Genomic DNA, 24357 nt, shown 5'->3' on the forward strand with positions numbered 1-24357 from the left:
GAATAAATTGCACATATTTGAGATTTCTTTCATCAATAATTCATATGAAGCGTTTTTGCATGTTTTTTCCACCCCCCACACCACCAAGATAAGCTTGGAAGGATAAAGCAATATAACAAATTCATAGAAACTTCATGTTCAATGAACACTAAACACTTGACAACCACCCACAAAAGCAAAGGAAGTACTGCCTTCCATCACATAGCTCTATTCTATATTTTTCAGAAAAGATCATTCTGAGGAGTAAATAAGAGCGATTTCCCCATCAAATCTCACAGTCTTCTGCCCTGTCAATCCACTCACTTTTTGTGTTCATAATCAGTATCAAGATCTTTGCCTCTTCACCTGCAAGAATTCAGTATTAAGCATCTGATTCCATTTTCTCATGCTATACTCCAGTGCTTCCACTGCACCCTACAGGGATATTACCGTGCTGGTTTTCAAGTGCTAAAAATAAAACAAACACATGTCAAACCAGGGACAAAGTCGAAAGGAAACATACTTTAATGTAACTAAAGAAGAATATATTTAGCATTTTGCTACTAAGCAAGGATGAAAATAAACTTGTCAACACACTGTGTCTAACTGAAACCCACACCCTACTCAATTCTTTGTGCAGCATTTATTATATACGAAAAGTGGATTTAGTCTTTCTTTCTTTCTTCTGAGGAGTGACTGTCAGTACTCTGTTACTACTGCTGGCCAGAAAGGGCTTCTGAACTGCACCATAAAGCACCTCCATCCTTTTAGGCAGTCAGTTTTTCTATCAATCACCAGTCATGCAGCCATCTGAGTGAGATGCATTTAGGCAGTGGTGCATATCAGACTTCAGTCTGGAATCCTTCCAAAACCAAACACAAGCATACAGTGGGAACTGGCAAGACACTCACTCCACAGAAAGTGAAAAGTGATTCCTAAACCACAATGTTGTTTTCTTTTGTCTTTCTTTCATTATTATTGTTAATTTGGACTCTCCCTAAAGCTGTAATGTTCATATGTCCCTAGAAATGAAGGCTCATCCAAAAACCATGGGATTACATTTTTAAATATTGCCTTTGAAACAATGTAGATCTATATTTTTACTATTTTAAACTATCTGTACTTTTACTTGTAACATCTGGGAAACAAGTACTATAACTGTATACACTGATCTTCATTTTGGAGGTCCTGTATTCTAATTAAACCTGATATTGAAGGCAAGAACCATTATGTCTGCTTTATTTAGCCCTCTGAAACACAAAGCCAAAAATTTGTTCTAACATCTTAGAGCTTGTTTCCTGGCATATGGGATTCAAGGCAGAGCAAAACTATTGATAAATGAGTATAAATTAATGTGGTAGCATTGTGAAACTATACTGTACAACTGTATGAACATTTAAGAGAGAAGGTAAGGAAGAAAACGGGAAAATGCTCTTAGCAAAAGCTATTACTTTCACCCCTACAGAACCTGCAGGTTCCTGCACCCACCACCATGAAGAAGAATGTTCAGTAGACCAAGGCACTATGGAACCTCCTGGTGTGAAAGAGCCTCTGGCTCCAACAGGGGTGTTCCTGTGGAACAGGAAGATTTGCTCCAATACCCACCAGGTTCAGAGGTTGACTGCTTCAGTGTGTCACCTTTTTTCTCCCATATCCATTCCATTGCAAATGATTCCCTTACCCCTGTCAGTGTAGCAGACGTCAACAAACTCCATTCTAAACTTGAAATACACTAATACTTTTAATATTAATAATTAAAAGGTTCATTGGTTCCAGTAAACTTTCAAGGAAGCTCGTAATGTCTGTAAAAGGAGTAGTTGCAAAGGACCATTCTGGCAGGATCTTATGTAAGCATTACTGGAGCTCTAAAGAGCTCCTCATGCTTAATAAGGGCCACTTGACTTCTGGCAGTAGGATTCAAATGGCCCCAATTAACTTTCAGGTGTGCAGAAAATAAACATGAATCTAAGGCTAAGTACTCTAAAGGGAAAAACAAAATCCAGCAATATCCTCCAATACGTACGCTGTGGTACCTGCAATGAAATTTCTTAACTTTGACACTTTGTATGTACCTTTCCAAATAAAATGAACTTCCTCTTTCAGGAAAATACCAACTATTCCTTCCCCAGAAGGAATCATTGTAGAGGCACCATGTCAATGACGGCGATGGAAATACCTCATCAAAAAGGGAAAGACTGGCAAGCATTCACCTGTGTCATCAGGGACTGACACAAAGCCTAACGGAAAAATTCAAGGTCCTCATGAGTTAGGAGTGTCCAAAAGCCACAACACTTGAAGGCAGTAATAACACTCGGAATTTTCTGAAGATTTGCAGAAACATACAGAAGTGAGAAATAAGCATTGCTGGTTTCTACAAGATGTCTTTACACTGATAAAATCATAGCACAAAAGTAAAAAAACATTAGTAACCCACATAGCAAAAAATTATCTTGCAACATGCTGCCATGTGCATTTTTTAAGACGGGAGCTTTGTAAAAGTAGAAGCAGGGTAGCTTGGAATGTGTGATCAATCTCTCCATTTCTGACATTAAGATTTCACTTCAATTTCTTATTTTCTAAGGATTTACACCCTTCAGTTAATGTGTTCTCATTTAGTATGAGACATGTAGAAATACACCTTAATACAACATTAAAACAGAGGGAAGAAAAAAAAAAATGAAAAAAACCCAGTACATTAGAAAACGTGGAAGTTCAAGACATTACTCATTTGCCTTATTTATTCTACAGAGATTTTTAAAATTTATAATAAATATCCACAGATGGAGATTCAAATCAAGAAATCATATTTCAGTCATTCTTGATGCTGACAATTCAGAGCAAGCACATTCAGCAGTCAGCATCAGTCTGCCACATTTCAGCTTCAGAAATATATTTATGGCTTTCATTATCAACATACAGTATTATAAACATCTTAGAAAAAATCCTAACTACACAAAAAAACTGCAAGATGGCTCAGTGTCTAACTGCTTGTTGACCCATTCATCTCAGAGTTCTTCGGACTTGTCCACAACTAAATCTAAATCTACAGTGCCAACTTATCACCGTCAGCTTTGGAAGAACATGGGAACAAACTTCTAGTTTGATTGCAGACCTGAGCCTCAGATTACTAACATAACTGCTACATTACTGGAATATTTACCTAATAATTGCTGACAGGCTCGATCTCCTGGCCTCTTTTAACACTCCCAAAGTGCTGGGCAGATCCCTTCGGAAGTATGTGGAATGTATCCAAACCATCAGAAATCTAGAATGGGCCGTTCTTCTAAAACAAACAAACAAACAAACAAAATTAGCAACCATTCTTCTAGACTGTCTTGTATAATACTGCCAATACCTACAGGTAAAGACATATTCTTTCCTTACGAAAACCACATATTCTGAAACTTTGTAACATTTTTCTCCAGGGAATCTTGCTTCAGAAGTACAACTTCCGTATGTTATCAGAGACATTACATCTAGTCACCGTGTAGGAAAACCCCTGGCATAATAACTGCTTTCTGTCACTTTTTGTTCAAAGTACCATTGACACAAATCTTATTTCTATTAAGACCAACATCACAGCACTTAAAACAGGGGCAAAAGCTTCTACAGATGCCAAGTCATTGTATATTTTGAGATACTCTGCAGAATTTGGGGGACAACCAATTCTCACAGAGAAAAGTACTTCTACTCTTTCAAGCATGCAAAGAACCAGCAGGGTTTCTCTGAATATTGTTGAGATAGGTGCTAGCACCCTGGCACATAAAATTAATGAGGGATTTAGGCAGAAAAGTACACTGAATTGTGGGGTGGGTGGAATATGTGCATTTGGTTGGTTTAGAGGGGATTTGAGAAGGAATAAAACCTAATTTTGGTACTCAAAATGCAAATACATAAGAAAGGCACAAAAGCGATCAATACTGAGACCTTAAGTCAGTTCCTCAGAGTTCAGCACTGAGTTCAAATTGCAGGATGAACTGCTTTTCCCTTCTGCTCACAGTTATGTGTGGTTTCAACAGCAGAAATTCAAAAAGACCTCACAGATTATGGGCTTCCAGCTAAGCACAGAAAGCACAGGAAGATATTTGACTTGCATCTCCAGAGATTTCACTTGTTCTACATTTCAGCCTCCACCGGGTACCACTGCCACAGGACGAGCCCATTTTAACCTTAACCGGCTCTGAAGAGACCCGGCCGTACATGCAACGCGACCGGCACAGACGATGGGCTTCGCATGCAAAAATTCAGGGGGAGTAGGGACGGGAAGAGAAAATTAATACCTTTAATCCCGAACCGCCGCCTGGCTCCCTGTTCCTCACACTGCGACACGCGCAGTCATCCTCCCTGCCCGCGCGAGGGCTGGCTCAGCACCTTCCCGAGGGGCCGCTGCCCGCGGCTCCGCGCGGCCCCCGCACCCGGGCACTTCCCCGCGCTCCCGCCCCGCAGCATCGCCCCGAGCCGCCGGCAGACCCCGCTCCGCCGCCCCGCGGCCCCCCGGCCGGGCGGGGCTGCCCGTCCCCGCCGGCGATGCTGAATCACGGCGGGCCGGCGCTCCGCCGCCTCTCCTCGGGGGCGGCAGCAGCGGCGGGGGAAGGCCGGCCGCCCTCACCCTGAGCTCACCTGTCGGGGCGCGGGGCGGGAGGTCCCGGAGCGCTCGGGGCTCCCGGGCGGCGCGTGCGGCGCCTCACGGCGGGCGATCCCGGGCGGGGCGATCCCGCGCGGCCGCATCCGCGGGGCACGGGCGGGAGGAGGAGCGGGAGGTTACGGCGGGGAGCCGGGACAAACCATTCCCGCGAGGGGGCACCGCCGGCGGGCGGGGGGGCGGGGCCGGGGCGGACGGGCCCTCCCACACAGGTACGTGCGAGGAGACCGCCCGAGGGGCGGCGGGCGGCGGCCGCGGGCCGGGACCCGCCGGTGCGGCGGGCGGGGGCAGCGCTGCCGTCCGCCGCGTCCCCCCTGCGCCGGCGGTGGAGCGGCCCGCGCTGTCTCGCCGCCCGAGGACGCGAGCGGACCCGGCGGCCGCGCGGGCAGCGCCCGGCCCGGCCCGGCCCGTGAGGCGCGGGGCCCTCAGGGCCGGCAGCGGCCGCTCCCCTCGGCCCCTCCGAGCCGGGCGGCCCCGGGGCCGGCCCCGGCTGCCGGGAAGCGCCTGGGGAGCTCCGCGGAGCGCTGCCGCGGGCCAGGCGCTCCCCGAGCGAGGAGCCCCGCGGGCGCCCCGAGCGCTCGGCCCTGAGGCGCCGCAGCCTCCCCGAGCGCGGCGGGTGGAGCTGCCGGCGGGTCCCTGCGCTCAGCCCGGCCCCGTCCGGCCCCCGCGGCCCTCCGACCTACGTGCCGTGCCGGACCGTGCTGTGCCTCTTCCCGTTTGGACCCGCGGCCCAATGTTGTCCTCCCGTTTGCACAGCCCGCTGTTTGCCGCTCTGAAAGAGCCATTTCGGGCTTCTCCTGACATACTTTGCATCCTCGCATAAGGCGCGTGACCTAATCAGATAGAGGCATTAACGATTAAAAAAATAGAGAAACATTTGTCAAATAAAATTTTTAAAAAATTTATCAAAAGCATAAAAAACTTCGAAAAATTGTTAAGAATAAATAATAGAAGCCCAGCTGAAATGTAGTCAATTATCTCAATAGGTTATGTGGTATCCTCTGTGTTTATCACGGTTAGGAGCCTGATTCACAGGTACGGAAGTCCCTGTGGCAGCATTTGATTTAGGCTGAATTATGTTTGCCGTGGAACCAGCTGTGCGCTTTTATTGACTTCTTCTGGTTGCTAATGCTTGAGTTTTCTTCTATCGATTAATTAACTTACTTGTACTATTACATTCTTACATCACACATTCCTCACTTTAAAATCAATTCCAGTCTAACCTTTTCTGCACAATCTCTTGGCTAAAATGGGCCTTCCATGAGAATCTCTACAACTACCTTTCTAAGGCAGTTAGGAATTAATATATTCAGTAGGCTTCGTTTCAAGTTTCATTTTCTTGGTCAGAAAGAACTGGAACAGAAAGTTGACAATGTCAAATGATGTGAAGCAAGTTTGTTGAAAGTTCAGTTGCACCCTGATCAGCATTAATTTTTTTGTTCTACTTTACCATCTTGCAAGGTAAGCTGATATTTTAAAAGGAACAGATTGTGGACTTCTTGCAAATACTAAAATGATTGTTAAGGACAGAAAGCCACATGAAAAACCCTTTAGGAAATCCTAGAGAGAAGTCAGACTATTTCTCATGTGTACTATCGATTTATAACTTATAAAATAGAAGAATTTACTTTTTACAGAAATGGTATTTTTCATTGGGTTTGATTACAGTTTACATCATGTTTTTTACTGATATGCAGAAATTATCATTTATTTACAGCTTAAACCTTTGTTGGGCTTGTCAAAAAAAAAGCAAAGGTATAATTTCTGCTCACAAACATGATAGAAACTCCCATGCTTGCTTGTGTAGATAAGTGTTTGTAGTAACAGATCTAAATTTTAATGATAGAAATCCCTGCTAAAGCAGTGGGATCTAAGCTCATCCCCATGTAAGCATTCATTGTTTTTCTCACAGCTGTGAAGAAGCTGTGTTACAGGATGCTCCTAGGGAAGGTTTGATTCCCTTTCCGTTAGTCACTTGGAATGCTGCCACTGACTGCAGATGAAGCCATTTACAAGGTTTACAGGCATTACATGTTATCTCTGGGGCAAGGTTTGCTTTGGGCCTACAGCACATTCTGCCTGCAATCTGCATTCTGAATCACTCTGAAAGGAGATGGTACTCTTACCTCCATGTGCAAACATTAGAGCTGACAAAATGTAGTAAGAAACAAAAGCAGGCTATTAAATACACAGATGCTTAATTAGGATCATTAGAGTTTTATTTTTAATATTAAGCTATTTTAAATATTGAACATTGATGCACTTGAGAACAGATGTGCCTAGATAATTACTGTAAATAGAACTAGTAATAAAAATACCTTTTGTATGGCGTGAAGATTATCTTATGAATTTCACAAATAAACAAACAGGCAAAACAGAAAACCAGAGATCAGGAAGAATGTGCTTTCTCAGAAATGTACATATTTCTATGAATTTTCTTAGTTTTTTCCTATTTTTCCATCCAGGAATCGTGGGTTCCTGTATGAATTTAATTGTCACAGTAGAAGAATTGTAGGGGCAATTGGATCAGTTCTATCTTTGAGAGAAAGCTTGATGATTTGAGCATAGTTCCTATTTCACCGTTCCTATTACTACTAACATACTTCCTGAATAATTATGAGCTCTGTAATGCTGTGTATATGTGATCCATCTCAAATCCAGTAAATACAATGTCTTCAAATTACAAAGAGGATAATTAAATTCTCTGAAGATCACTGGTCTTTGAACGAAGTCACAAAATAGGCTTTGAAATGCAAACCTAATTCTCCTGCCCAGTCAACCATCAGCTTGCAGAGCTGCAGTAGGATTCATAGTCTGATATGATCCAGAAAATTTGAAGTTGCATTTTACTTCTGCTGTTGAAACATGTTCCATGTTTGTGCAACTGTTGGCACTGGCAAATGCCAAAAAGGGTTTCAAAACATTAAATGTAACAATCATGAAGTTCAAAAGCTTTGAAACAGAACCAGAATGTAGCTGTATAATAGGAATAATAGCTATTCCTACTGTTTTCATCTGTTTGCACAACATTCAGCTTAGAATATATTTACTAAGTAGACCATTATGCTTTTCTAAACAGGTGCATTTTCCCACTTACTGTAAAGCCATGTCCAAACACAGTCTGTGCTGTCCTAAACCACCCATTTTCTAGTGTCAGACTAGAAAACATTACCAATGAAGAAACAAGTTCGGCTCAACTTCCCTCCCTATGCTATATATTGCCTTGGGATTCTTGCTACAAGATTTCTCAGCCCCTACATAATTTTTGCTTCAAAAAGCAACACCTATCTCTTTTATAAGCCATCTGCTCAGTGTGTTAGCAAAATCCATGCAACAGCTTCCCAGCAGCACCAACACCTGCTAATAGGGGATGGTGTTTCAGGCCGATACTGCCAGCCTGTCACAGCTTCTTATCTCCTCTCTCTCTAATCTTCAGAGTACTGTCTGGGATTATCTCCTGGAAATCAAATGCCCAGCAAGATGGCTTGTTATTTTTTTATGTATCAGCAAACATGCGCTTGATTGAGTTCATCACTGCTGCAAGCATCTTTTATTATGCAGATCAATGTGAATTCACAAGCTGTAGCATTATGGTATTGACATAGCATAGCATCTCATGTACAATAACTTCTTATAGTCCTCATCACTCCAAACACGCTCTGGGTGAAGCTCAGTACTGCTGTAAGCAGACACCATAACACCAAGGGTATCCACAGACTACAAGCAGTTACTCAACTTAACTTGGCCCCTTTGGTTCAGGCCATGCTTTTGAGCAGCTTTAAGACAGGAACACGTCTGTTTTTAACCACACAAAATATCATTTCAGAGCATCTTTATCTGTTTAGCAATCAAAGCTTGGAGGTTCTTTTTTCAAATATCTTCAAGTTCCCTTGCTGTCTGCCCCTGTTTAAGAAAGGAAGACTCTCAGAACTTCAGCAGTTTGGAGAGGCATTTCTTTTTGTTGAGCAGCCATCAAGCCAGTAAAGACAAAAAGAAATATTTCCACTCTATGAGGACTGTAAGATCAAATGAGACATAAGTTGAAGGCAAGTAGAAATTTATATCTGGAGATGGTGGCCAGATTCAAGCAAGAACCCGTATCATAAGGCAGCATCCCAGTGATGAGGCAGATGCCAGGTCAGGCCAGGAGGTCAGTCAGCAGGCAAGGGTAAGGTCCAGCAATTCCTGGGCAGATCCACAACAACGAGGCAGGACTAAATCCAAGCTGAGGAGCTACACAAGCCACAGCCACAGTGTGACCACACAGACAATCTGCACTCCTCTAGTGGAGCTCCAAGAGCTGAGAACTCAGGGCTGAACTGAAATAGAGCTTCGGAGCCCACGGGTTTGGGGAACTTCCAGCTGAGGCTCAGCAGGGCCGGGAGATTTATTAGTACCCTCACTGCCCTGATATGACAGGCTTTGGAGGAACCTGGACTTTTATTTATTGATTTGATTTGATTTGATTTGATGCAGAACAGATTGTAGAATTTTTTCTTTTGTGTTATCTTTCACGAGGAACTTTTGGACTGCATATCTCATACTAGCTTAACTAATATTTGTCTGGATAGGCATATGAGATTTCATTCGGAGTGTAGAAGGAACTTTTCTGTTCAGCAATAGAGTTTTGTTTACCCTTTCAATCAAATCTTGCTTGCTATTTACAACAGGAATTTCTGGTTCTAGAAAATATAAACAACATGGGGGTTAACTTGCAGGACAGCTAAGAATACCCTGACATAGGTAACATTTTCTACAGACTGGATAATATCTATTTGCTCTTTTCCTGTAACTTTTACAGACTGAAAATTTGTCTCTCTCGTGTAGCATTCACCAACAGGAACTATTAACAGAGACTATAAAATCAACTGAGATGTGTGGGGTGAGGACTTGTGGAATAGCACACTGTGAAATTATCTCACTGAGTGTATGTGAATTTCCATGCAAAAAATAGCTCATGTCTGGAAAGCTGTTTTATCTCCTTTTAAGATAATGAGTAGGATGCAAATATAGAACAGATAGCCTGATATTAACCCTTATTTCTTTAAAGCACAGTGCTTCTGTTAAAAATAAAGAGTTTTTCAGCTGATGATCCAGAGCAGACAGTGGCAGATTATGGGTTTGCTACAATCCGAGTCCCATCCTATTCCTATGTCAGACTAAAAAAGTCTCCTTCAACACAGTTTGTAGAAGAGAAATGACACTTCACATTTTATAAAAAATGCACTGAAATCTGCAGCTCCAGGAAGATTTTACCATTCAGAGTTCCAACCACAGTTACACAGGATTTAAATTCACATTCAGTTTAATTGTTCTGCATTTTACCCTGTTTTGACTCATTTATATATTCTGGTTACTTTGTTCTCATTTGAAAGGCTATGTAAGACTTAAGATGACGTGAATTTTGATTACATAAGCAAGAATTGCTTTAACTGCCTTTTCCTCTCTCAGAAAAATGAAGGGAACAATGACATTCACAGGATTCAACCAAAACTTCCAAATAGCTTAATACTCATTTGTGAGATCCAGTTAGTCTAATAAAGTTACTACTTCAGACTTTTTTCATCATCTAATCACAGAACCACGGGTTTTACATATGAAATAATATCAGTTTTTTCATAACTAAATTTTAAGAGGTGTATTTTTATATCAAATACAAGTTATAGAGCTGCAATATTAACACAACCTAAATGGAGATTTTAATCTTAAATATTAGAGACATAAAGTGGAGTTCAAAATTAATTTGTTTTCATCTGTGACCAAATTCACCTGTCTATATATTTCCCACAGATAGCAATTATTTTATAGACAGCAGTGAAAGGGAGTGATATATAGGAAGAATATAATATTTTAAATCTGGAAAAGCAGTAATATACTAACATTATATTACTACTTTTAACAAAACATACAGCAGTAATAGTAATAGTTTTCTAAAGCAACTAGTATTGAAACACTGCCAGGAGAGGAGGCAAACTAGATAAACCTTTAATCTCATTTTAAAACATTATCTGGGGAGAAAAAAGTGATTCTGAAGTATCAGGGACACAGAACTGCCAGATTGTTTTGTTGTTTTCATTTTTTTGTTATTTTTTCAGAATTCTGTATAAGATAGAACTTGCTGTTTCATATCAGTAAGAGCAAGCTTTGAAATATTTATGAGCTACCAAATATTTAACCCCTCTATTTGTTACGTCTAATGGCAACTCATTGCAAAGGCTACCATTTTCACTCTTATTTGAATTTCCCTAGTATTTTTAATTAGCTTTCTAATAGACTTTTCAGCTTTCTCAGTCACCTCAAAAGGCACGATAAAAACAGCATTATCAAAATAAAATGATAAGTGGAGTTTTGAGTTTTGTATAGTCAAAGTATTCTTTCTGATATTCTTCTTTTGTTTTATATAAATATTTAATCAATAAATATTTATATCACAACAGAAAGCAATACACAAAACAAGAAAAAAAGCTGCCACCAGAAAAACAGGTTTATTTTTGCCATGTATCACAAATTAAAACTGACTGTAAAAGCAAAAAGAATTCAAAAAGAAATGTGCAAAATAAGTCTGTGCAAACCCGTGTGCTGCTCGTACAGGTGTGGTCACACAGGATCTCTCTGTCCCCACATGACCCAGCTTTTCCTCAAGGCCCCAGCTTTTTGAAGACCACGAGTTGTTCCACTGATGTTTGCAGGGGTTGTCCTGGGCAACCAGATAAAACAAAGATTTAAAGGGGCCTGCCCTGGCTGTGCTGTAGTCTCCAGAATCCCGAGGAAGGGAACTCTGCAGAGTGCCCTGCCCATAGAGGAACACAGCCCGGGGGAGGAGAATCCTGCACATTTTTAGCAAATCCTTTGATACAACTGCTTGTTGTAGCAAACAAACAAAAGACTACTACAATTGTACTTTACACAGGCATTGGGTGTTTTGCTTCAGACTATGGACTGTAGGGTTTTTTACTATAATAGATAATATTAATATAATTTATGTTTTCTTATGATCTCTTAGATTTTTATGTCCAAGAAGTGATAGTGACAACATTATTGAGTGATTATGATTTATTATTTCAATTATGGTAGAAAACAGAGACCTCATTCAAAATTAGGCCCCCCTTGTGATGCAGCTGTCCAAACATATATTAAAAGACTGCATCTGGAGCAGAAGTCTGCAAATTACTCCACTCAGAGCCATGGGAAAAGACAGCACCACCCCTGGAGCAGACACAGGCAGGGATGAACCCGGACTGTGTGCACCGCCCAGGTTGTAACAAAATCACAGGTTCTCCCAGTCATAAGCAACACCTTTTCTCTCCAAATGAAATAGGTTACCATCTCCTCCTATTTTCTTTCTTAAAAGACCATATTGCGTATTTTCCTGTTGCATGAAGCAAGTTCTACAATTCCTCCATTACTATTTTATCTGTTCTTCTTTCTTCTGCACTTGCATGTGCTCCAATTCTCCCAGGTTCATTCTCCTCTCTCTACCATTTTCAAACCTCCTTCTCTTCTGTCTCGCAGTATTTCTTTCCTTTACCATGCTCTCCTCTCCATGGCAGGGTGAAGCTTCCCTCTCCAGGGGCTCCTGCTGCTCTGCCTGAACCTCCTCCAGCCTTTCTCCTCCCTCGTCCCTTGAGATCCCAGCTGCCATTGGATTGCTGCTCTCCAACACCACTGGAACTCTCAGAAGTCTCTTGCTTCACCTGGCTATCTAACCCTGAGATTTGTGGATGAAAAAGCACTGCATAAATGGTAAGTATTGGTATTGATTATGTTATTAATATTTGCATGTTAAAGGATCAATATATAAACTATTTAGCTCCCCCTTCAAAAAGCCAGCAAATAGAAAAAAAATACCCTTCCCTCGTTCTCCATAAGGGAAGTGTTTTAAACTGAAGGAGAGCAATTGCAGCCTGGATTTAGCATTCCCAAGATATTACAGGAATAAATTATTTACCTAAGAGAACCATTTCTAACATGTCTTTTGTGCCCATTCAATACACCATGCCATGCTAACTTCGATGGAGTGGATATGGCTAATTATACTCTTGACTCTTCAATAAATTGATGACATTTTTATGAAAACCATGAAAGAGAGGATGCAACAAAGGTATTTTCTTTGAGCTAGTTTATGAGGAGTTACAGGCACAAAACCTGCAAACCTACCCAGGCCCAGTGTTGCAGGTGACATCCTGGTGTCACTGATGGCCAAACTTCATTAGAGTATGAAGAAACCAAGATTCCATTTGACACTTCACAAAAATAGTTTCTCCTCAGCAATGGCTTTTATGGCCTTTGCCTCTGCTTGTGTGTGCCAGGGGATGAGAAACCTGGTTTGTCTTTTCACTAGTGACCAGGAAGGGCTCTGGCTGATTTAGACATGCCTGCATCTTTGTTCAACACTAGTAGTGAAAATAAGATCTAATGTACCAAATATTTGGAGGAGGCAGGGATGCTAAACACTGTGCTGCTGAATGCCATTGGTTTGTGAACTCCTCTTACAAAATAGCAATTCTGGTAGTAAATCTGCAGTACAGTAAAGGGAAAGAGCAAGGAAATGGAAGAGAGTGGGAGAGAGAATGAAGGTGGGCAAAAGGGATAGAAAAGGGGGGAAAGCAGAGTGTAAGACTAAAGGCATATTAAGTCTTTGTTGTACAGAAAAGGACATTTCTTGGGGAGGAATGGAAATATTTTTTTTAGCAATATAAAGAAGTAAAACCAGGAGGAACAAAAAAAAATATGTTTAAATCACAGGATAACTTTTACTGTGATAAAGTAGACTGAAGGGAAGATTTCTGAGGGGAGATATCAAAGGACAAAAAAGCAGCTATTTCAAGTGATCTACACATAAAATCCCATCACCTCTGAGTTAAAATGTTGCACCTGAGCATAACAAATAAGTGCAGACATTATCTAAGGCAGCCAGATTTCTATACATCCTCTGTTAAAGACCCTGATTGATTGTTTTTACCTGAAATTATTCAGAAGAAATTACAGTATTGGAAATGAGAAATTCTTGAGGATAATTTTTATATGTATACATTTACTGGTCTTAATATATTACTTGGGAATGGGTCTACTCTTTGCACAAAATGGAATGGAACTCTTTCTTGTAAATGTAATTATTAAAATCAGACTACTTAATACCAACTGCAAAATACCATGTGCAAAAACTGTATTTCACATGGTTACCATCTTTTAATATGGACTAAAACAATAAAAGTTTCACTGGAAGCTCTACATTTATTTCAACTATTATTAGAAAATTACCTCAGCCTTTCAGATGTGAAACTGAGCTAAAAGAAAATCTGGCTTGGACTAAATGCAAATGGAAGTCAAAGTTCTCTGTTTCATGAGATTAAAAAAATGCTTGAAAACATTCAACTTGCCTTTCTTGGTGAATCAGTCATGCATCTATCAAATATGCAGAATATCTACCCATATCAAAGCACATTCTGCCAATGGCTTCCCAGACTGTGGAGCTGAGAGGAAAAAGCTTTTACATTGACATTTACATTACAACTACTTGAAATAATCACTCCTTTATGCTAATGAGGATTAATATGTTCTACTTGGCTAGCACCATAGATATTTCTTCTAGCTTTGTCAGTCAAACATAAGCCAAAAGCAATCTAAAAATAGTAAATTAACTTTATAGACTGGTTTATTGGCTGCTTTATTTCATATGCAAAGTGGCTTTTACTGTTTTCAATACTGTTTTTCAATAGATTCACACCTATGAATGTGATACTATAATTTTTTTCTTATTATTTCTCCTAATGAAAGGTTACTGGTCTAAATGTTCTTTTTGAGATTTAGCTTTCTGGTTTAAAAGTGTGAGGAAAAGGCACTGCAGACACATGTGACTAAAGAACATCTACTGAAACTCTCTGAGCCTGGAATGACTCCTCATTCATGGCACGAGCAGTAAAAAGAAATCAAAAAAAGACACTGAGAAGAAATTGAAGCATTGAAAGGCTCGAACTCTGGAAACACCAGAAACTACTGGAAAAGAGGCAAGAACTTCAGTGTACATCTGAAAGCAGTAAGTGTTTATCAAAAGCAAGTCTATCAGAAGGAGGTTTCCCTCTGGAAAATAGCAAGCGCTGATGCATTTGGTGTATTTAACAATTCTCACAAACACAAGAGAAGGAGGATATTCATGAGGCTGTTACAAAAAAATGAGGGGCATTGCAGTCTAAATAAAAATGAAGCATATAAATGTTATATGCTTTGATCCTGAAGGTTTAAAACTATCTTGTACGTTATAAGATTGGGGTGACAATTTTATCTGCTAGAGGTGTACGACAAAGCATGACCTTAACCTGCCTTAGGGGGAGATCTGGTGAAGGTTTGTACATTAAAAAAATACTAAAAACACCCTTAAAACTTTAAAAAGCCACTGGTTTTCAACAGAAAGTGGAGCAAATAATACAGAAATAGACTCCTGGGAGAAGCAGACTCTAGATGAGGCAATTTAGAAGCTGCCAAGGTACTAGTACTTGAATAAGTGTTGGACTGGACACTGCTCTGAAACCTTAGATATTGCCAAGAGCTCAAAATACCATAAGACAGAGATGTTAGAGGCAGAAAAGCACACAGATCTTGAAATCATAGTCAAGGAATAACAACACAACTGAAGTAGATGGAGGATGCTGAAAAGCAAAAGCTTGTACTAATTTGACTGTAAGTGCCAGAGGTCTGACCCATGAACAAACTGCATGTTGCTGCCTTGGATGACTGTTTTCTTTGGAATAGAAGACACTTGCAGCAAAAGATGAGAGCAAATGGGACATACTACCTGCAGTTAGGCATATGTGCCCAACTCCCAGTTTCTAGAACTGTGCTAAGAGAAAATCAACAGGCTGTAAAAAGACAAGTGGGTAAAATTAAAGGTTTATGAAAGTGATTTTTTTTCTGTTTTAAAAATATGCTCCTAGAAACAAATAATAAACCAGGAAAACCATCTTAGATTGTTTTCCTATTTTTAGATGGCACTACTAAAGATACTACAGCAGAAGAGCTGATTACACATTAAGAACCTTTTTAAGAACCTTTTACCCAATACTGTGATATGTGACAGTGGGACACAATTTACAGGACATGCATTTGAGCAGAATACAATAAAGCTTAGATTTAGATATGTGACTACTAGTTCCTCATCATTACTCACTTATTGGGTGCAGAATATGTACAAAACTTGGTGAACTCTTTGTGTGAACTCTCCTAGTTAGAATTAAAATGACCTTCAGTTAACCTAGCTTGTTTCACTTCCAAAGTGAGGTAGGCTACACTGAATTAAGGTCATTTTTAATTCTGAAGAAAAATAGATACTGAGGCATTTAACATAGCTTAGTCTACTTTAAATTAACAGCTGTAATTAACTTGGAGATCTCTGTAGAAAGACATAAGAAGATAAATTAAAAAACACCACTACTTTTGTTTTTAATCTTCTTTATTCCATAGAAGGTAAGTGATTCAGAGTCTCAATATACGTAAGAACAAACAATCATCAGTAAAATATTGGTCACCTCTCAATTATGGTAAGCATGCAGATAATTAAGTCAACTACCCTGAAACTGGTTTACTATACAGGTTTTTTAAGAGCTATGCATTTTAAAATAACTGACTAGACAAGAAGTCAAATTTCTATTCAAATCTCTGTGACTAAATGAGAATCTAATGTCAGACAACTATATCATCAATTTTGATTTATGTTTCATTCCTTCTATAGTTCACGTGCAGCAAAACAAATATATTGCTAAACTACTAAAAATACAAGACAAAATGTGCATTTGTTTGTTTGTTTTCCTCTACTCAATATGTACAAAATCAATTTTTCAGAAGTGCAGCAAATCAAGATAATGTAAAATATCTGGCTTTTCTTAGGCTGAGCAATCTATCATAGACTTAAAAAACCTGGAACACCTGTGTAGAACAGCAAAGAACTTGCAGAATCATAGAATTATTTAGGTCAGAAAAAGGCCTTTAAGATCATTGACTTCTCTTGATGCAAATAAGGAAATTTTTTAAATGAGCCTGATGCCAGCCAGATACCCACAAAATGATCACAAAGCCAGATACAGAGACAGGTCAGTATGAATTTTCTGTAACAGTAATTAGGAATTTCTTCTGAATCACAAATTTGCAGGCAGTATCTTCTACAAATATGGAATAATCTGCAGAAGAGTTACAAGCAAGTGACCAAAGTGCTGCCTGGCTGATATGAAGAGCCTACACCCACTGAGCCCAGTGATGGTGGGAGATAAAGGCTGAGAACTGAGCAGCTGCACTTGCCCACTGAGGACGTCTGCAGTTTATCTCGGAAAAAAACACGTCTGCTCAGCAGGACGCTGATCATAAGACAGCACCTGCCACTTCCTATGACTGAACATGTAGTCACCATCCATAGAAAATGTGATAAAATGCTCTCTTGTCAAGGGGCAATACTGACGGCAAAAGCATAGTACCAGTTTCTTTAAATAAGTTTAAAACACCAGGAAAAAACCCCACCTTGCAACTTTAGGGCTCTTGAGAGGTTTGTGGTGAACTGTAGTTAAAAATCAATAAGGAAATATATAAATCCCTTGCTTTTATATTTACATGGGGTGTTTTTGATCACTGGCTACCTTGGGAAACATTTGGGAAACATCCCGTGCCAAGACGGAAGGGTGGCAGTACTGAAGTGTTGGCTGCTGGTGTAAACTTTCTTTGGAGCTTTTTACTCTGAGTGTCCCTAGCCATACTGAAGGAAGCCCAAGTTGCCCTTAATTAAGACTCCCTCCTTTGAACCAAAATGTCCCTCAAAATTATGGTGTTTGGGACACTTTCCTGAGGCTCCAGATTCCATCTGGATTCCCAGTTGAAGGGCATTGAAGAACATTTTTCAAATCTGGCAGAGAAAGTTCTTGGCCAAGCTGCTTAAATTTCATCTTGGATTCAGGGGCTGACAATCTCAGATATTGTGGAAAAGCCATGTAAGACCTTTTACTCCTCTCTGAGCGGGTGGGTCCTCACAGGACTGACTTTGGCATCAATGGATTTGGCCTTACCTGCCCAAGGCTGTGGTTTATTGCTGTCTGTGTAGCTGGTGTGAGGAGCAGGGAAATCGCTGTACTCCTGCTTTCAGCCTTTCCCTTAGCACGCCTACATGACATAATTGATATATTCTTGGCAGATCTGAAATTCTGCTGCAGTGATGAATATTCCTGTTTCTGGGTCAGAAGCTGTAAAATTTGGAAAATATCTTCCATGTTCACAAAGAGATACATATGCTTCTTGGCACGTTAGCAACCTGCTAGAAAAACATCCCACGCTGGCAGAGCAGGGGTTAGCTGAGAGCGGGAAATGTGCCAGGAGCCTGGAACAACCCCAAAGGAAAACAAAGAGTTAAGTGCCAAATATATCAGTCTGTTTAGGAACAGAGAAGGAGGCTGCTAGGGGTATTCAAAAATGCAGGAATGTAGGATTTGGGGAAGAGCAGTCTGATGGTATTCAAACCCTGCAGTTTACAAGCTCTGCTGCAATGGTAAGGCAGGCTGGCCATAAAAAGAGAATTACAACTAAGGCAGGTACATATTCGTAACCTGAGCAGAGCCTACGCCCTCAGGGTAAGAATTATTAGTACAGATGGGCAAACCCATCAATCTGTATATGCCAATCCCTTGCAATGCAGGCACACCTTAAATGCCAGAGAAGAAAAAGAAGATGCGTAATGATTTAAATTTAGCGACTTGTTTCAAATGTGTATTGAAAACAACTGCTGTAGTTGCTACAGAAATGCTGCTATCTCATCTAGAAATCAGAATTATTATGGAGTGAAATGATATGTGGCTCCAGAAGTCATTACCATAGGAACAGGTGATTTCTATTAAAAGCACGTGAGAATCTTTGATCTAGCAGAAATTTATCTTTTCTATCCTGAAATGATCTTCTCATTTTTAGTTCTAAGTCTATGTAGAGTAAAATATGTGAGTTTCATGAGGGAACTATACATCTGCTACAGAGCTTTCAGCTTTATCAGAGAAAAAGACTGGTCTTACTAGGATATTCCTAATTGATATTGTTGATTCCCAACAAATATATAGAAAAGTGGATGAAAACCTGCTGAGAGTCACTGAAGCTCCATCATTAAATGCATAGACTTGTAAAACTGCTGAGCTGAGTATATTTTTTAAAATTTCATACAGATCAGCAAAACAAATGGAATTTGAATTTTTTTAGATTGCACTCTCAGTGAAATATTTTAACATACCCAAAGAAAACATTTTTTGTACTTGCATGATTTGATTTTTTAATCAATTGTCTTGAAAGAAAGAAGACAAACTACTTTTGTATGAGCAGTGATATGAGACATTTCAGCATAAAAGGATTTTATATAAGAAAATTAAGGCAACTGAAGATTAGGGCTAGAATAAGAGTTGACAGTCTGAATGCTAAGTAATTATATATACATAACATCTATAATCTATACTACATTAGTATGCTCTGCAATCAATGAGTATTAACTTGTTAATATAGCATTTGTGTAAGTGGTGTGAATGAGAATACAAATGTCCAGCCCTAATTCCTTGTTTCTGTTATCTTTGCCGAGATGTGTAATGCCAGGACCGTGGAAATGGTTCATTTATTGTTTCACAGCACAGTTGACTTATATTTGTTATGTTTCTGATTAGGAGGGTGCTTGGGTATAAGCATTTATGCAAATCCATCAGTGCTCCATGTGCATTCAGAGCACGTGCTCACTTAAGAACCAGTGTCATTGCATTGGTGCACACGTATATATGTGGTGCTGGATGTGTACATGTAGGATTTTGCTGGAGTCCATGCAATGCCCAACTGATCCGTGTCCACTAAATCCCAAAGGGCAGTAATGACTATTGGACCTGGGGGATCCCCACATGTGCAGCCTCTGCAGCACAATTGGCTAGCGAAGGGATGAGCTGTAAAGACAAGCATATGCTAAAGAGGCTGCAGCACATCTCATTTGTTAGTGATGCTGCTGCTGTCTTCTCAAGGATATCAAAATGCCTGTCAGCACCTGGATGAAAATCAGCTGACTCAGACTCAATCTGGCCAAAACGAAAATGATGATGGCTGGAGCGGGGAAAATGTTTAAAACTGGGATAAGATCTTCACCTATCTGAGATAGCATCTTCAGATATTTATTTGAACTCTACAGCACCTCAGATTTCTGTTTTTTGTCATTGTATGAGTGATCAAGATGATAGATGACAAAAGTACCCTCTCCTTTTCCCATGCTCAACTTCTCCTCCTGACACAGATCTGGCCATTGCAAACTACGTGCCTTTGCTTGGCAGTGAATTACCAGTTAATCACTGAACCTCTGGGTAAGTGCCTAAAGAATGCACACATTCCAGCTTTGGCAAAATGAGACAGCTCTCTCCAACACTAGCAGCTTCACCGCCTCCAATGGTTTGCAGGTTATTTCCTCACCATGTCTACATCTTCTTTCTGATCTTCAAAGCAATAAAGACCTGGCTTCCTCAGAGACTGCTTCTTTAATCATAGCACAGGTACTCCCCTGAAGCAAGTAGTTTCACACAGATCAGGATAATGCAAGTGTAAAGGTGAAGAAAATCAAGAGAAAGTCCCTTAACTGAAAAGTTCATTGATCAAACCTCAACCTACAAAACATCAAGATAATTCTGGTTAGTGTTCCCAAAACTTTGCAGCTGTATAATCCAGGCAGTTTGTACCACTGTCAAGGTAGAGCCACACGCTGGCTAAATCTGCCCAGTTCACATACAGTGTACTCCACTGCACAGTCTCAGGACACTGGAAAGTTCCTAGAAGTATGTGCTTTAGTGGGCATTAATGTATGTGTATAAAATCCTGTCTTAGAGAATAAGGAAATTCAGTATTGGGCTGTGACAGCATGTGCTTCACAGGCAAGCAGCCCACGGTGTTGGGAGAGGATTTTGATAGCCCCTCTGTGAAGGATGATAGCCTGGACGGCTGCTGCCACAGCAATTCCTGCAGCCTTGGGGAAAAAAGGCTGCCAGAAACATGGGTATGACATACATTGTCCTGGCAGAATATATAGTTTGTGATCCATAAGATTAGCACTTCTGCTCTCCACTCTCCTCACATAAAATAGAGCCTTTTTTTTTTATAAGCATTTCCTTCCAGAGCTAAAACGCTCAAAGTGTTTCATATGGTAAATATATAAAGAGAGCTATCATCGACTTGAAAGTCACAATACCGCTTGAAAATGCGTAGCTGTAGCTATTTATGATGGGTGGCAGCTAAAGGGGGGGAGGAAAAAAATTTTTTTTTCCTGGCAACCCGCTTACTTTCTACGGTTTTTTTTTCTATAGTCTGATGAGCCACGTAAAAACAGTCAGTGAACAGGCGGCAAGTGCGAGTTCCCTCCCGCCCGCCCGCGGGGCGCGGGCCCCGGCGGGTGTCCCGGGGATGCTCGGGGGCGCGGGGCGGGCGGCGCCGCAGGGCCGCGGCCTCGCGGGGTCACCTTGGGCACGGCGGGCTCGCCCTCGCCGCGGCCCCGCGGGCGGGCCGGGCCTGCCCTGCGGCAGCGGGGGCGCTCCGGGGCCGCCGCCCGCCAGGCCCGGGCTGCGGAGGCGGCCGGGGAGGCCGCGGGCCCCCGCCGGCCCTGCCCCCGCGAGGAGCCGCCGCCGGGCGGGGGACGCTGCCCGGGGCTCCCGCGGGCCTCGCCCCGGGCCGGCCGGAGCGGCCCCCGGCCGAGGCAGCGGCAGCGGCCGGGCCGTGGTCGGCGGCGCCCCCGCGGGCGGCGCAGCGGGAGGAGGCGCCGCCCCGGCCGTCATTTCCGCCGAGTGCGGGGCGGGGGAGGGGGCAGAGCGCTCGCCTCCTCCTCCGCGGCGGCCGGAGACACAGAGACCCAGCGCGGGGCCAGGGCAGCTCCGCCGCCGCCGCCGCCGCCGCCGCGCCCGCGGGCCGCGCCGCCCCGCCAGCCGAGCCCGGCCCGGCCTCCGCCCGGCATCGCCCCCGCCCCGGCCCGGCCATGGGGAACGCCGCCACCGCCAAGAAGGGCAACGAGATCGAGAGCGGTGAGTGAGGGGGACCGGCCGCCGCCTCCGCCCGCCTCCTCCTCCCGGCGCCGCTCCCGGAGGAGGGCCCGGGGCCGGGCCCGGCGCGCCCGCCCTGCGCCGCCGCAGGCCCCGCGGCCTCGGGCCGAGCCCCCCGCCCCGCCAGGCCCGGCCCCGGCCCGGCGCGGCCTGCGCGGGGAGCCCGCCCGGCCCCGGCCCCGGCCCCGGCGCGGGGGCTCGCGGAACCGGCGGGGCGGGCCCGGCCGAGGCCGGCGCTGGCCGCGCGGCTGTCCCGCAGCAGGTGTCCGCGCCCGCGCCGGCGGAGGAGGAGCCGCGGTGTCGGCGGGCAGGTGCCGGCGCCTCCGCCTGCCTCCAGCCTCCATCCTCGCCCCGGCCCGCTCGCTTTCCCCACCCCCGAACACACCCTGCCGGCGGGGGAGGCCTCTCGCCCGCCGCGCTCCGTCTGCGGCGGGAGGGTTTTCATCTCGCTGCGGGGAATATAGGTCAGAAACTCGCGTGCCCGCCCGCATCGTGCAGCCCCGCTGACCCCGCGGCGCGGCCCCGGCCCGGGCGTGTTTACATGGCTCGGGAGCGCGCCGGCAGAGCGCTCGGTGCAGCGCTGCTCTCCTGAGCCCTGGGTAAAATGGAAGACAAAAGCATTGATCCGAACTCGCCATGGCAGGGAGCTTTATGCTCGTGTTCCTGTTCGTTTGTTTTGATTGGGGTTTGAGTTTTTTTTTCCCCGTCGGAGTATTTCAGCACAACTTTAAATTATATAAAGTCGATTCGGTTGTTCGGAAAAAATACCTAGACTTTATTTTTAGTAAGATAACTTCCTTACTTCGCTTCTAATGAAAAACTTTGGGTATGTTTGTGGTGGATAAGAGAAAAGAGATGGAGAGCAGGCAGTTGTGCAAGCTCAGTGCTCTGACAACAATACCCCTTGTTACTGGAAATTCCTTGCGCATTAAAATGGAAAAGAACTTTAAACATCCAAGTTACTTTTTTTTTTTTTTTAATTTGTTTACTCTTTTTGTGTTTACTGTTGAGGTCTGGGGTAGAACCGGGTAACCCGATTTGCATAGGCCCGTGCCTGCCCACACAGCATTCCTCTGCCTTCCCAGGATCTGCATGGGTGCTCCAGCTGTGGGGCCGGGGGCTCTGCTTGGCCCACCCAGCTCTGACATGTGGGTTTGTCTTGCCGTTCTTGCCTCTTATCTCACTCTTATTATAGAGTTCACAATCCAAGTATGTTATGAGTATTTGACCACTATTATTTAGGGGTTTGGGGCTCTTTTATATATTTAGCTGAGTGCATTAATTTTTGACGGGAAGTATTTTAGCCTGCCTATAAAGATATGTGTGGAGAGAGAGGGTGGATTGTTCAAAGTACTTCACAATAACTACTGCTATTAGTCTGTGCAGTTAAATAACACAACACACAGTGTTTACTTCCATTTTAATTCTTTGCTCTTATTACCTAATACAATGGTTTTTAAGTTGCAGAAGGAGTTTCTTTTTGAACTCCTCTCTCTCTCCCTTTGTTATAACAGCATAAAAATGAATTGCTGCTACAGACATCAATCTCAGACGTTCAGTTAGTATATTTAGCAGCTAAAAGCTCTATAATGATACAACTTCTGTAACTTGGAGAAAAAATTGGTCATCAGTGACATACTGCTGGGAAAGACTTATTCATTTACTATGGAATATCAATAACATATGAAGACTATACACACAATAAACTATTAGTTGCAACATTTGGTTTACTATCAGTAAATGTTGATTGTAATTTATTCAAATGATACATGGCAACTAAAAACTACAGAAATGTAAAATGTGATGGAGGTTTAATATTTCTGATATATATTTGCCTTGTGGAGCCAGTTTCCAGTTTTGCGTGTTAAGTGTCCTCAGTAGCATATATTCCAGACTTCAGGACACTTAAAATGAAGTTGTTTGAAGTGGTAACAGATAAATATCCAGGTTTGAATTGTAAAGGTGATGTTATGCCCTTGATCCACTCATGAAGCTTATGGTATTGCGTGAATCAAGGACATGCTGAGGTCCCAGAAAGAACAATGAAGGGTAACACAGCTTCCCCTGATAACTATAGTTACTAGTTCATGAAGTGTAATTTGAGACCTCTTTCACTGTCTGCGGTCAGCACAGTAAATGCTGTTCACCTAAGCGTGGCCCTTGTATTCTTCTTGTTTATTTTAGGTTTTCATGTATTGTTCAGATACCTTTAATACTTGTAACTTCACTCAGGCTATGAAGTGGAATAAAACCATTTGTATGTGAACACCAGTAGCAGACTGGAGCAAAAGTTTTGGAGTATTTCTAGACAGAAGTTGCAGGTGAATGAAATCTGAATGCAGGTGAAGTTTCTCAAGCTTAGCCACCAAAAGAGTGAACTGGGCTTGTGTAGCAGGAAGAACAAGAGACTTGTGTGTATACAGGAGATGGAAAGCTTCAGTGTAATCTGCTATGTCCTTCTTTCTATGCCCTTCTGCTCCAGCTTCTCCTAATGTGCATTGGATTTTGATTTGGAGGACCAAAATTAAAAGTTATCCCTTAGTAAAGAGAAGCTTAGGTGTACCCATTTTAAACAGCTTGGTTTTCTATGGGGCACAGCAGCCTGCAAATTCTCAGAGCCCTTTAGAAGAGTAATACAAGTATCTGTCTTTTGAAATCTGAAGACAGAATTATCAGTTG

The 24357-nt window shown here is 42.6% G+C and overlaps 2 protein-coding genes across 11 annotated transcripts in view; one reads left to right on the forward strand and one right to left on the reverse strand.

The window, feature by feature from the left end:
- The window catches only part of TTLL7 (tubulin tyrosine ligase like 7), a 62902-nt gene extending 57470 nt beyond the window's left edge, over window positions 1-5432 (reverse strand). For 2 of the 9 annotated variants that reach the window (XM_064663908.1, XM_064663904.1), the window contains exons 1-2: window positions 4600-4802; window positions 3140-3262 (exon numbers count right to left, since the gene is read on the reverse strand). The gene's annotated coding sequence lies outside the window, so the exon portion shown is untranslated. Of the gene's footprint in view, window positions 1-303; window positions 426-3139; window positions 3263-4259; window positions 4361-4599; window positions 4803-5304 lie in introns of those variants that run through there. The other 7 variants (XM_064663913.1, XM_064663910.1, XM_064663912.1 and 4 more) reach the window with 6 other exon arrangements.
- Window positions 5433-12191: 6759 nt separating this feature from the next.
- Window positions 12192-24357, forward strand: part of PRKACB (protein kinase cAMP-activated catalytic subunit beta) — a 77557-nt gene continuing 65391 nt past the window's right edge. The window contains exons 1-2 of one of the 2 annotated variants that reach the window (XM_064663922.1): window positions 12192-12364; window positions 14426-14657. In XM_064663922.1, the coding sequence (XP_064519992.1) occupies window position 14657 (1 nt within the window). In that variant the 5' untranslated portion in view covers window positions 12192-12364; window positions 14426-14656. Of the gene's footprint in view, window positions 12365-14425; window positions 14658-21504; window positions 21661-24357 lie in introns of those variants that run through there. The other variant, XM_064663918.1, reaches the window with a different exon arrangement.

Source organism: Pseudopipra pipra, chromosome 9 (genome assembly GCF_036250125.1).
Source record: "Pseudopipra pipra isolate bDixPip1 chromosome 9, bDixPip1.hap1, whole genome shotgun sequence".
Classification (NCBI taxonomy): Eukaryota; Metazoa; Chordata; class Aves; order Passeriformes; family Pipridae; genus Pseudopipra; species Pseudopipra pipra.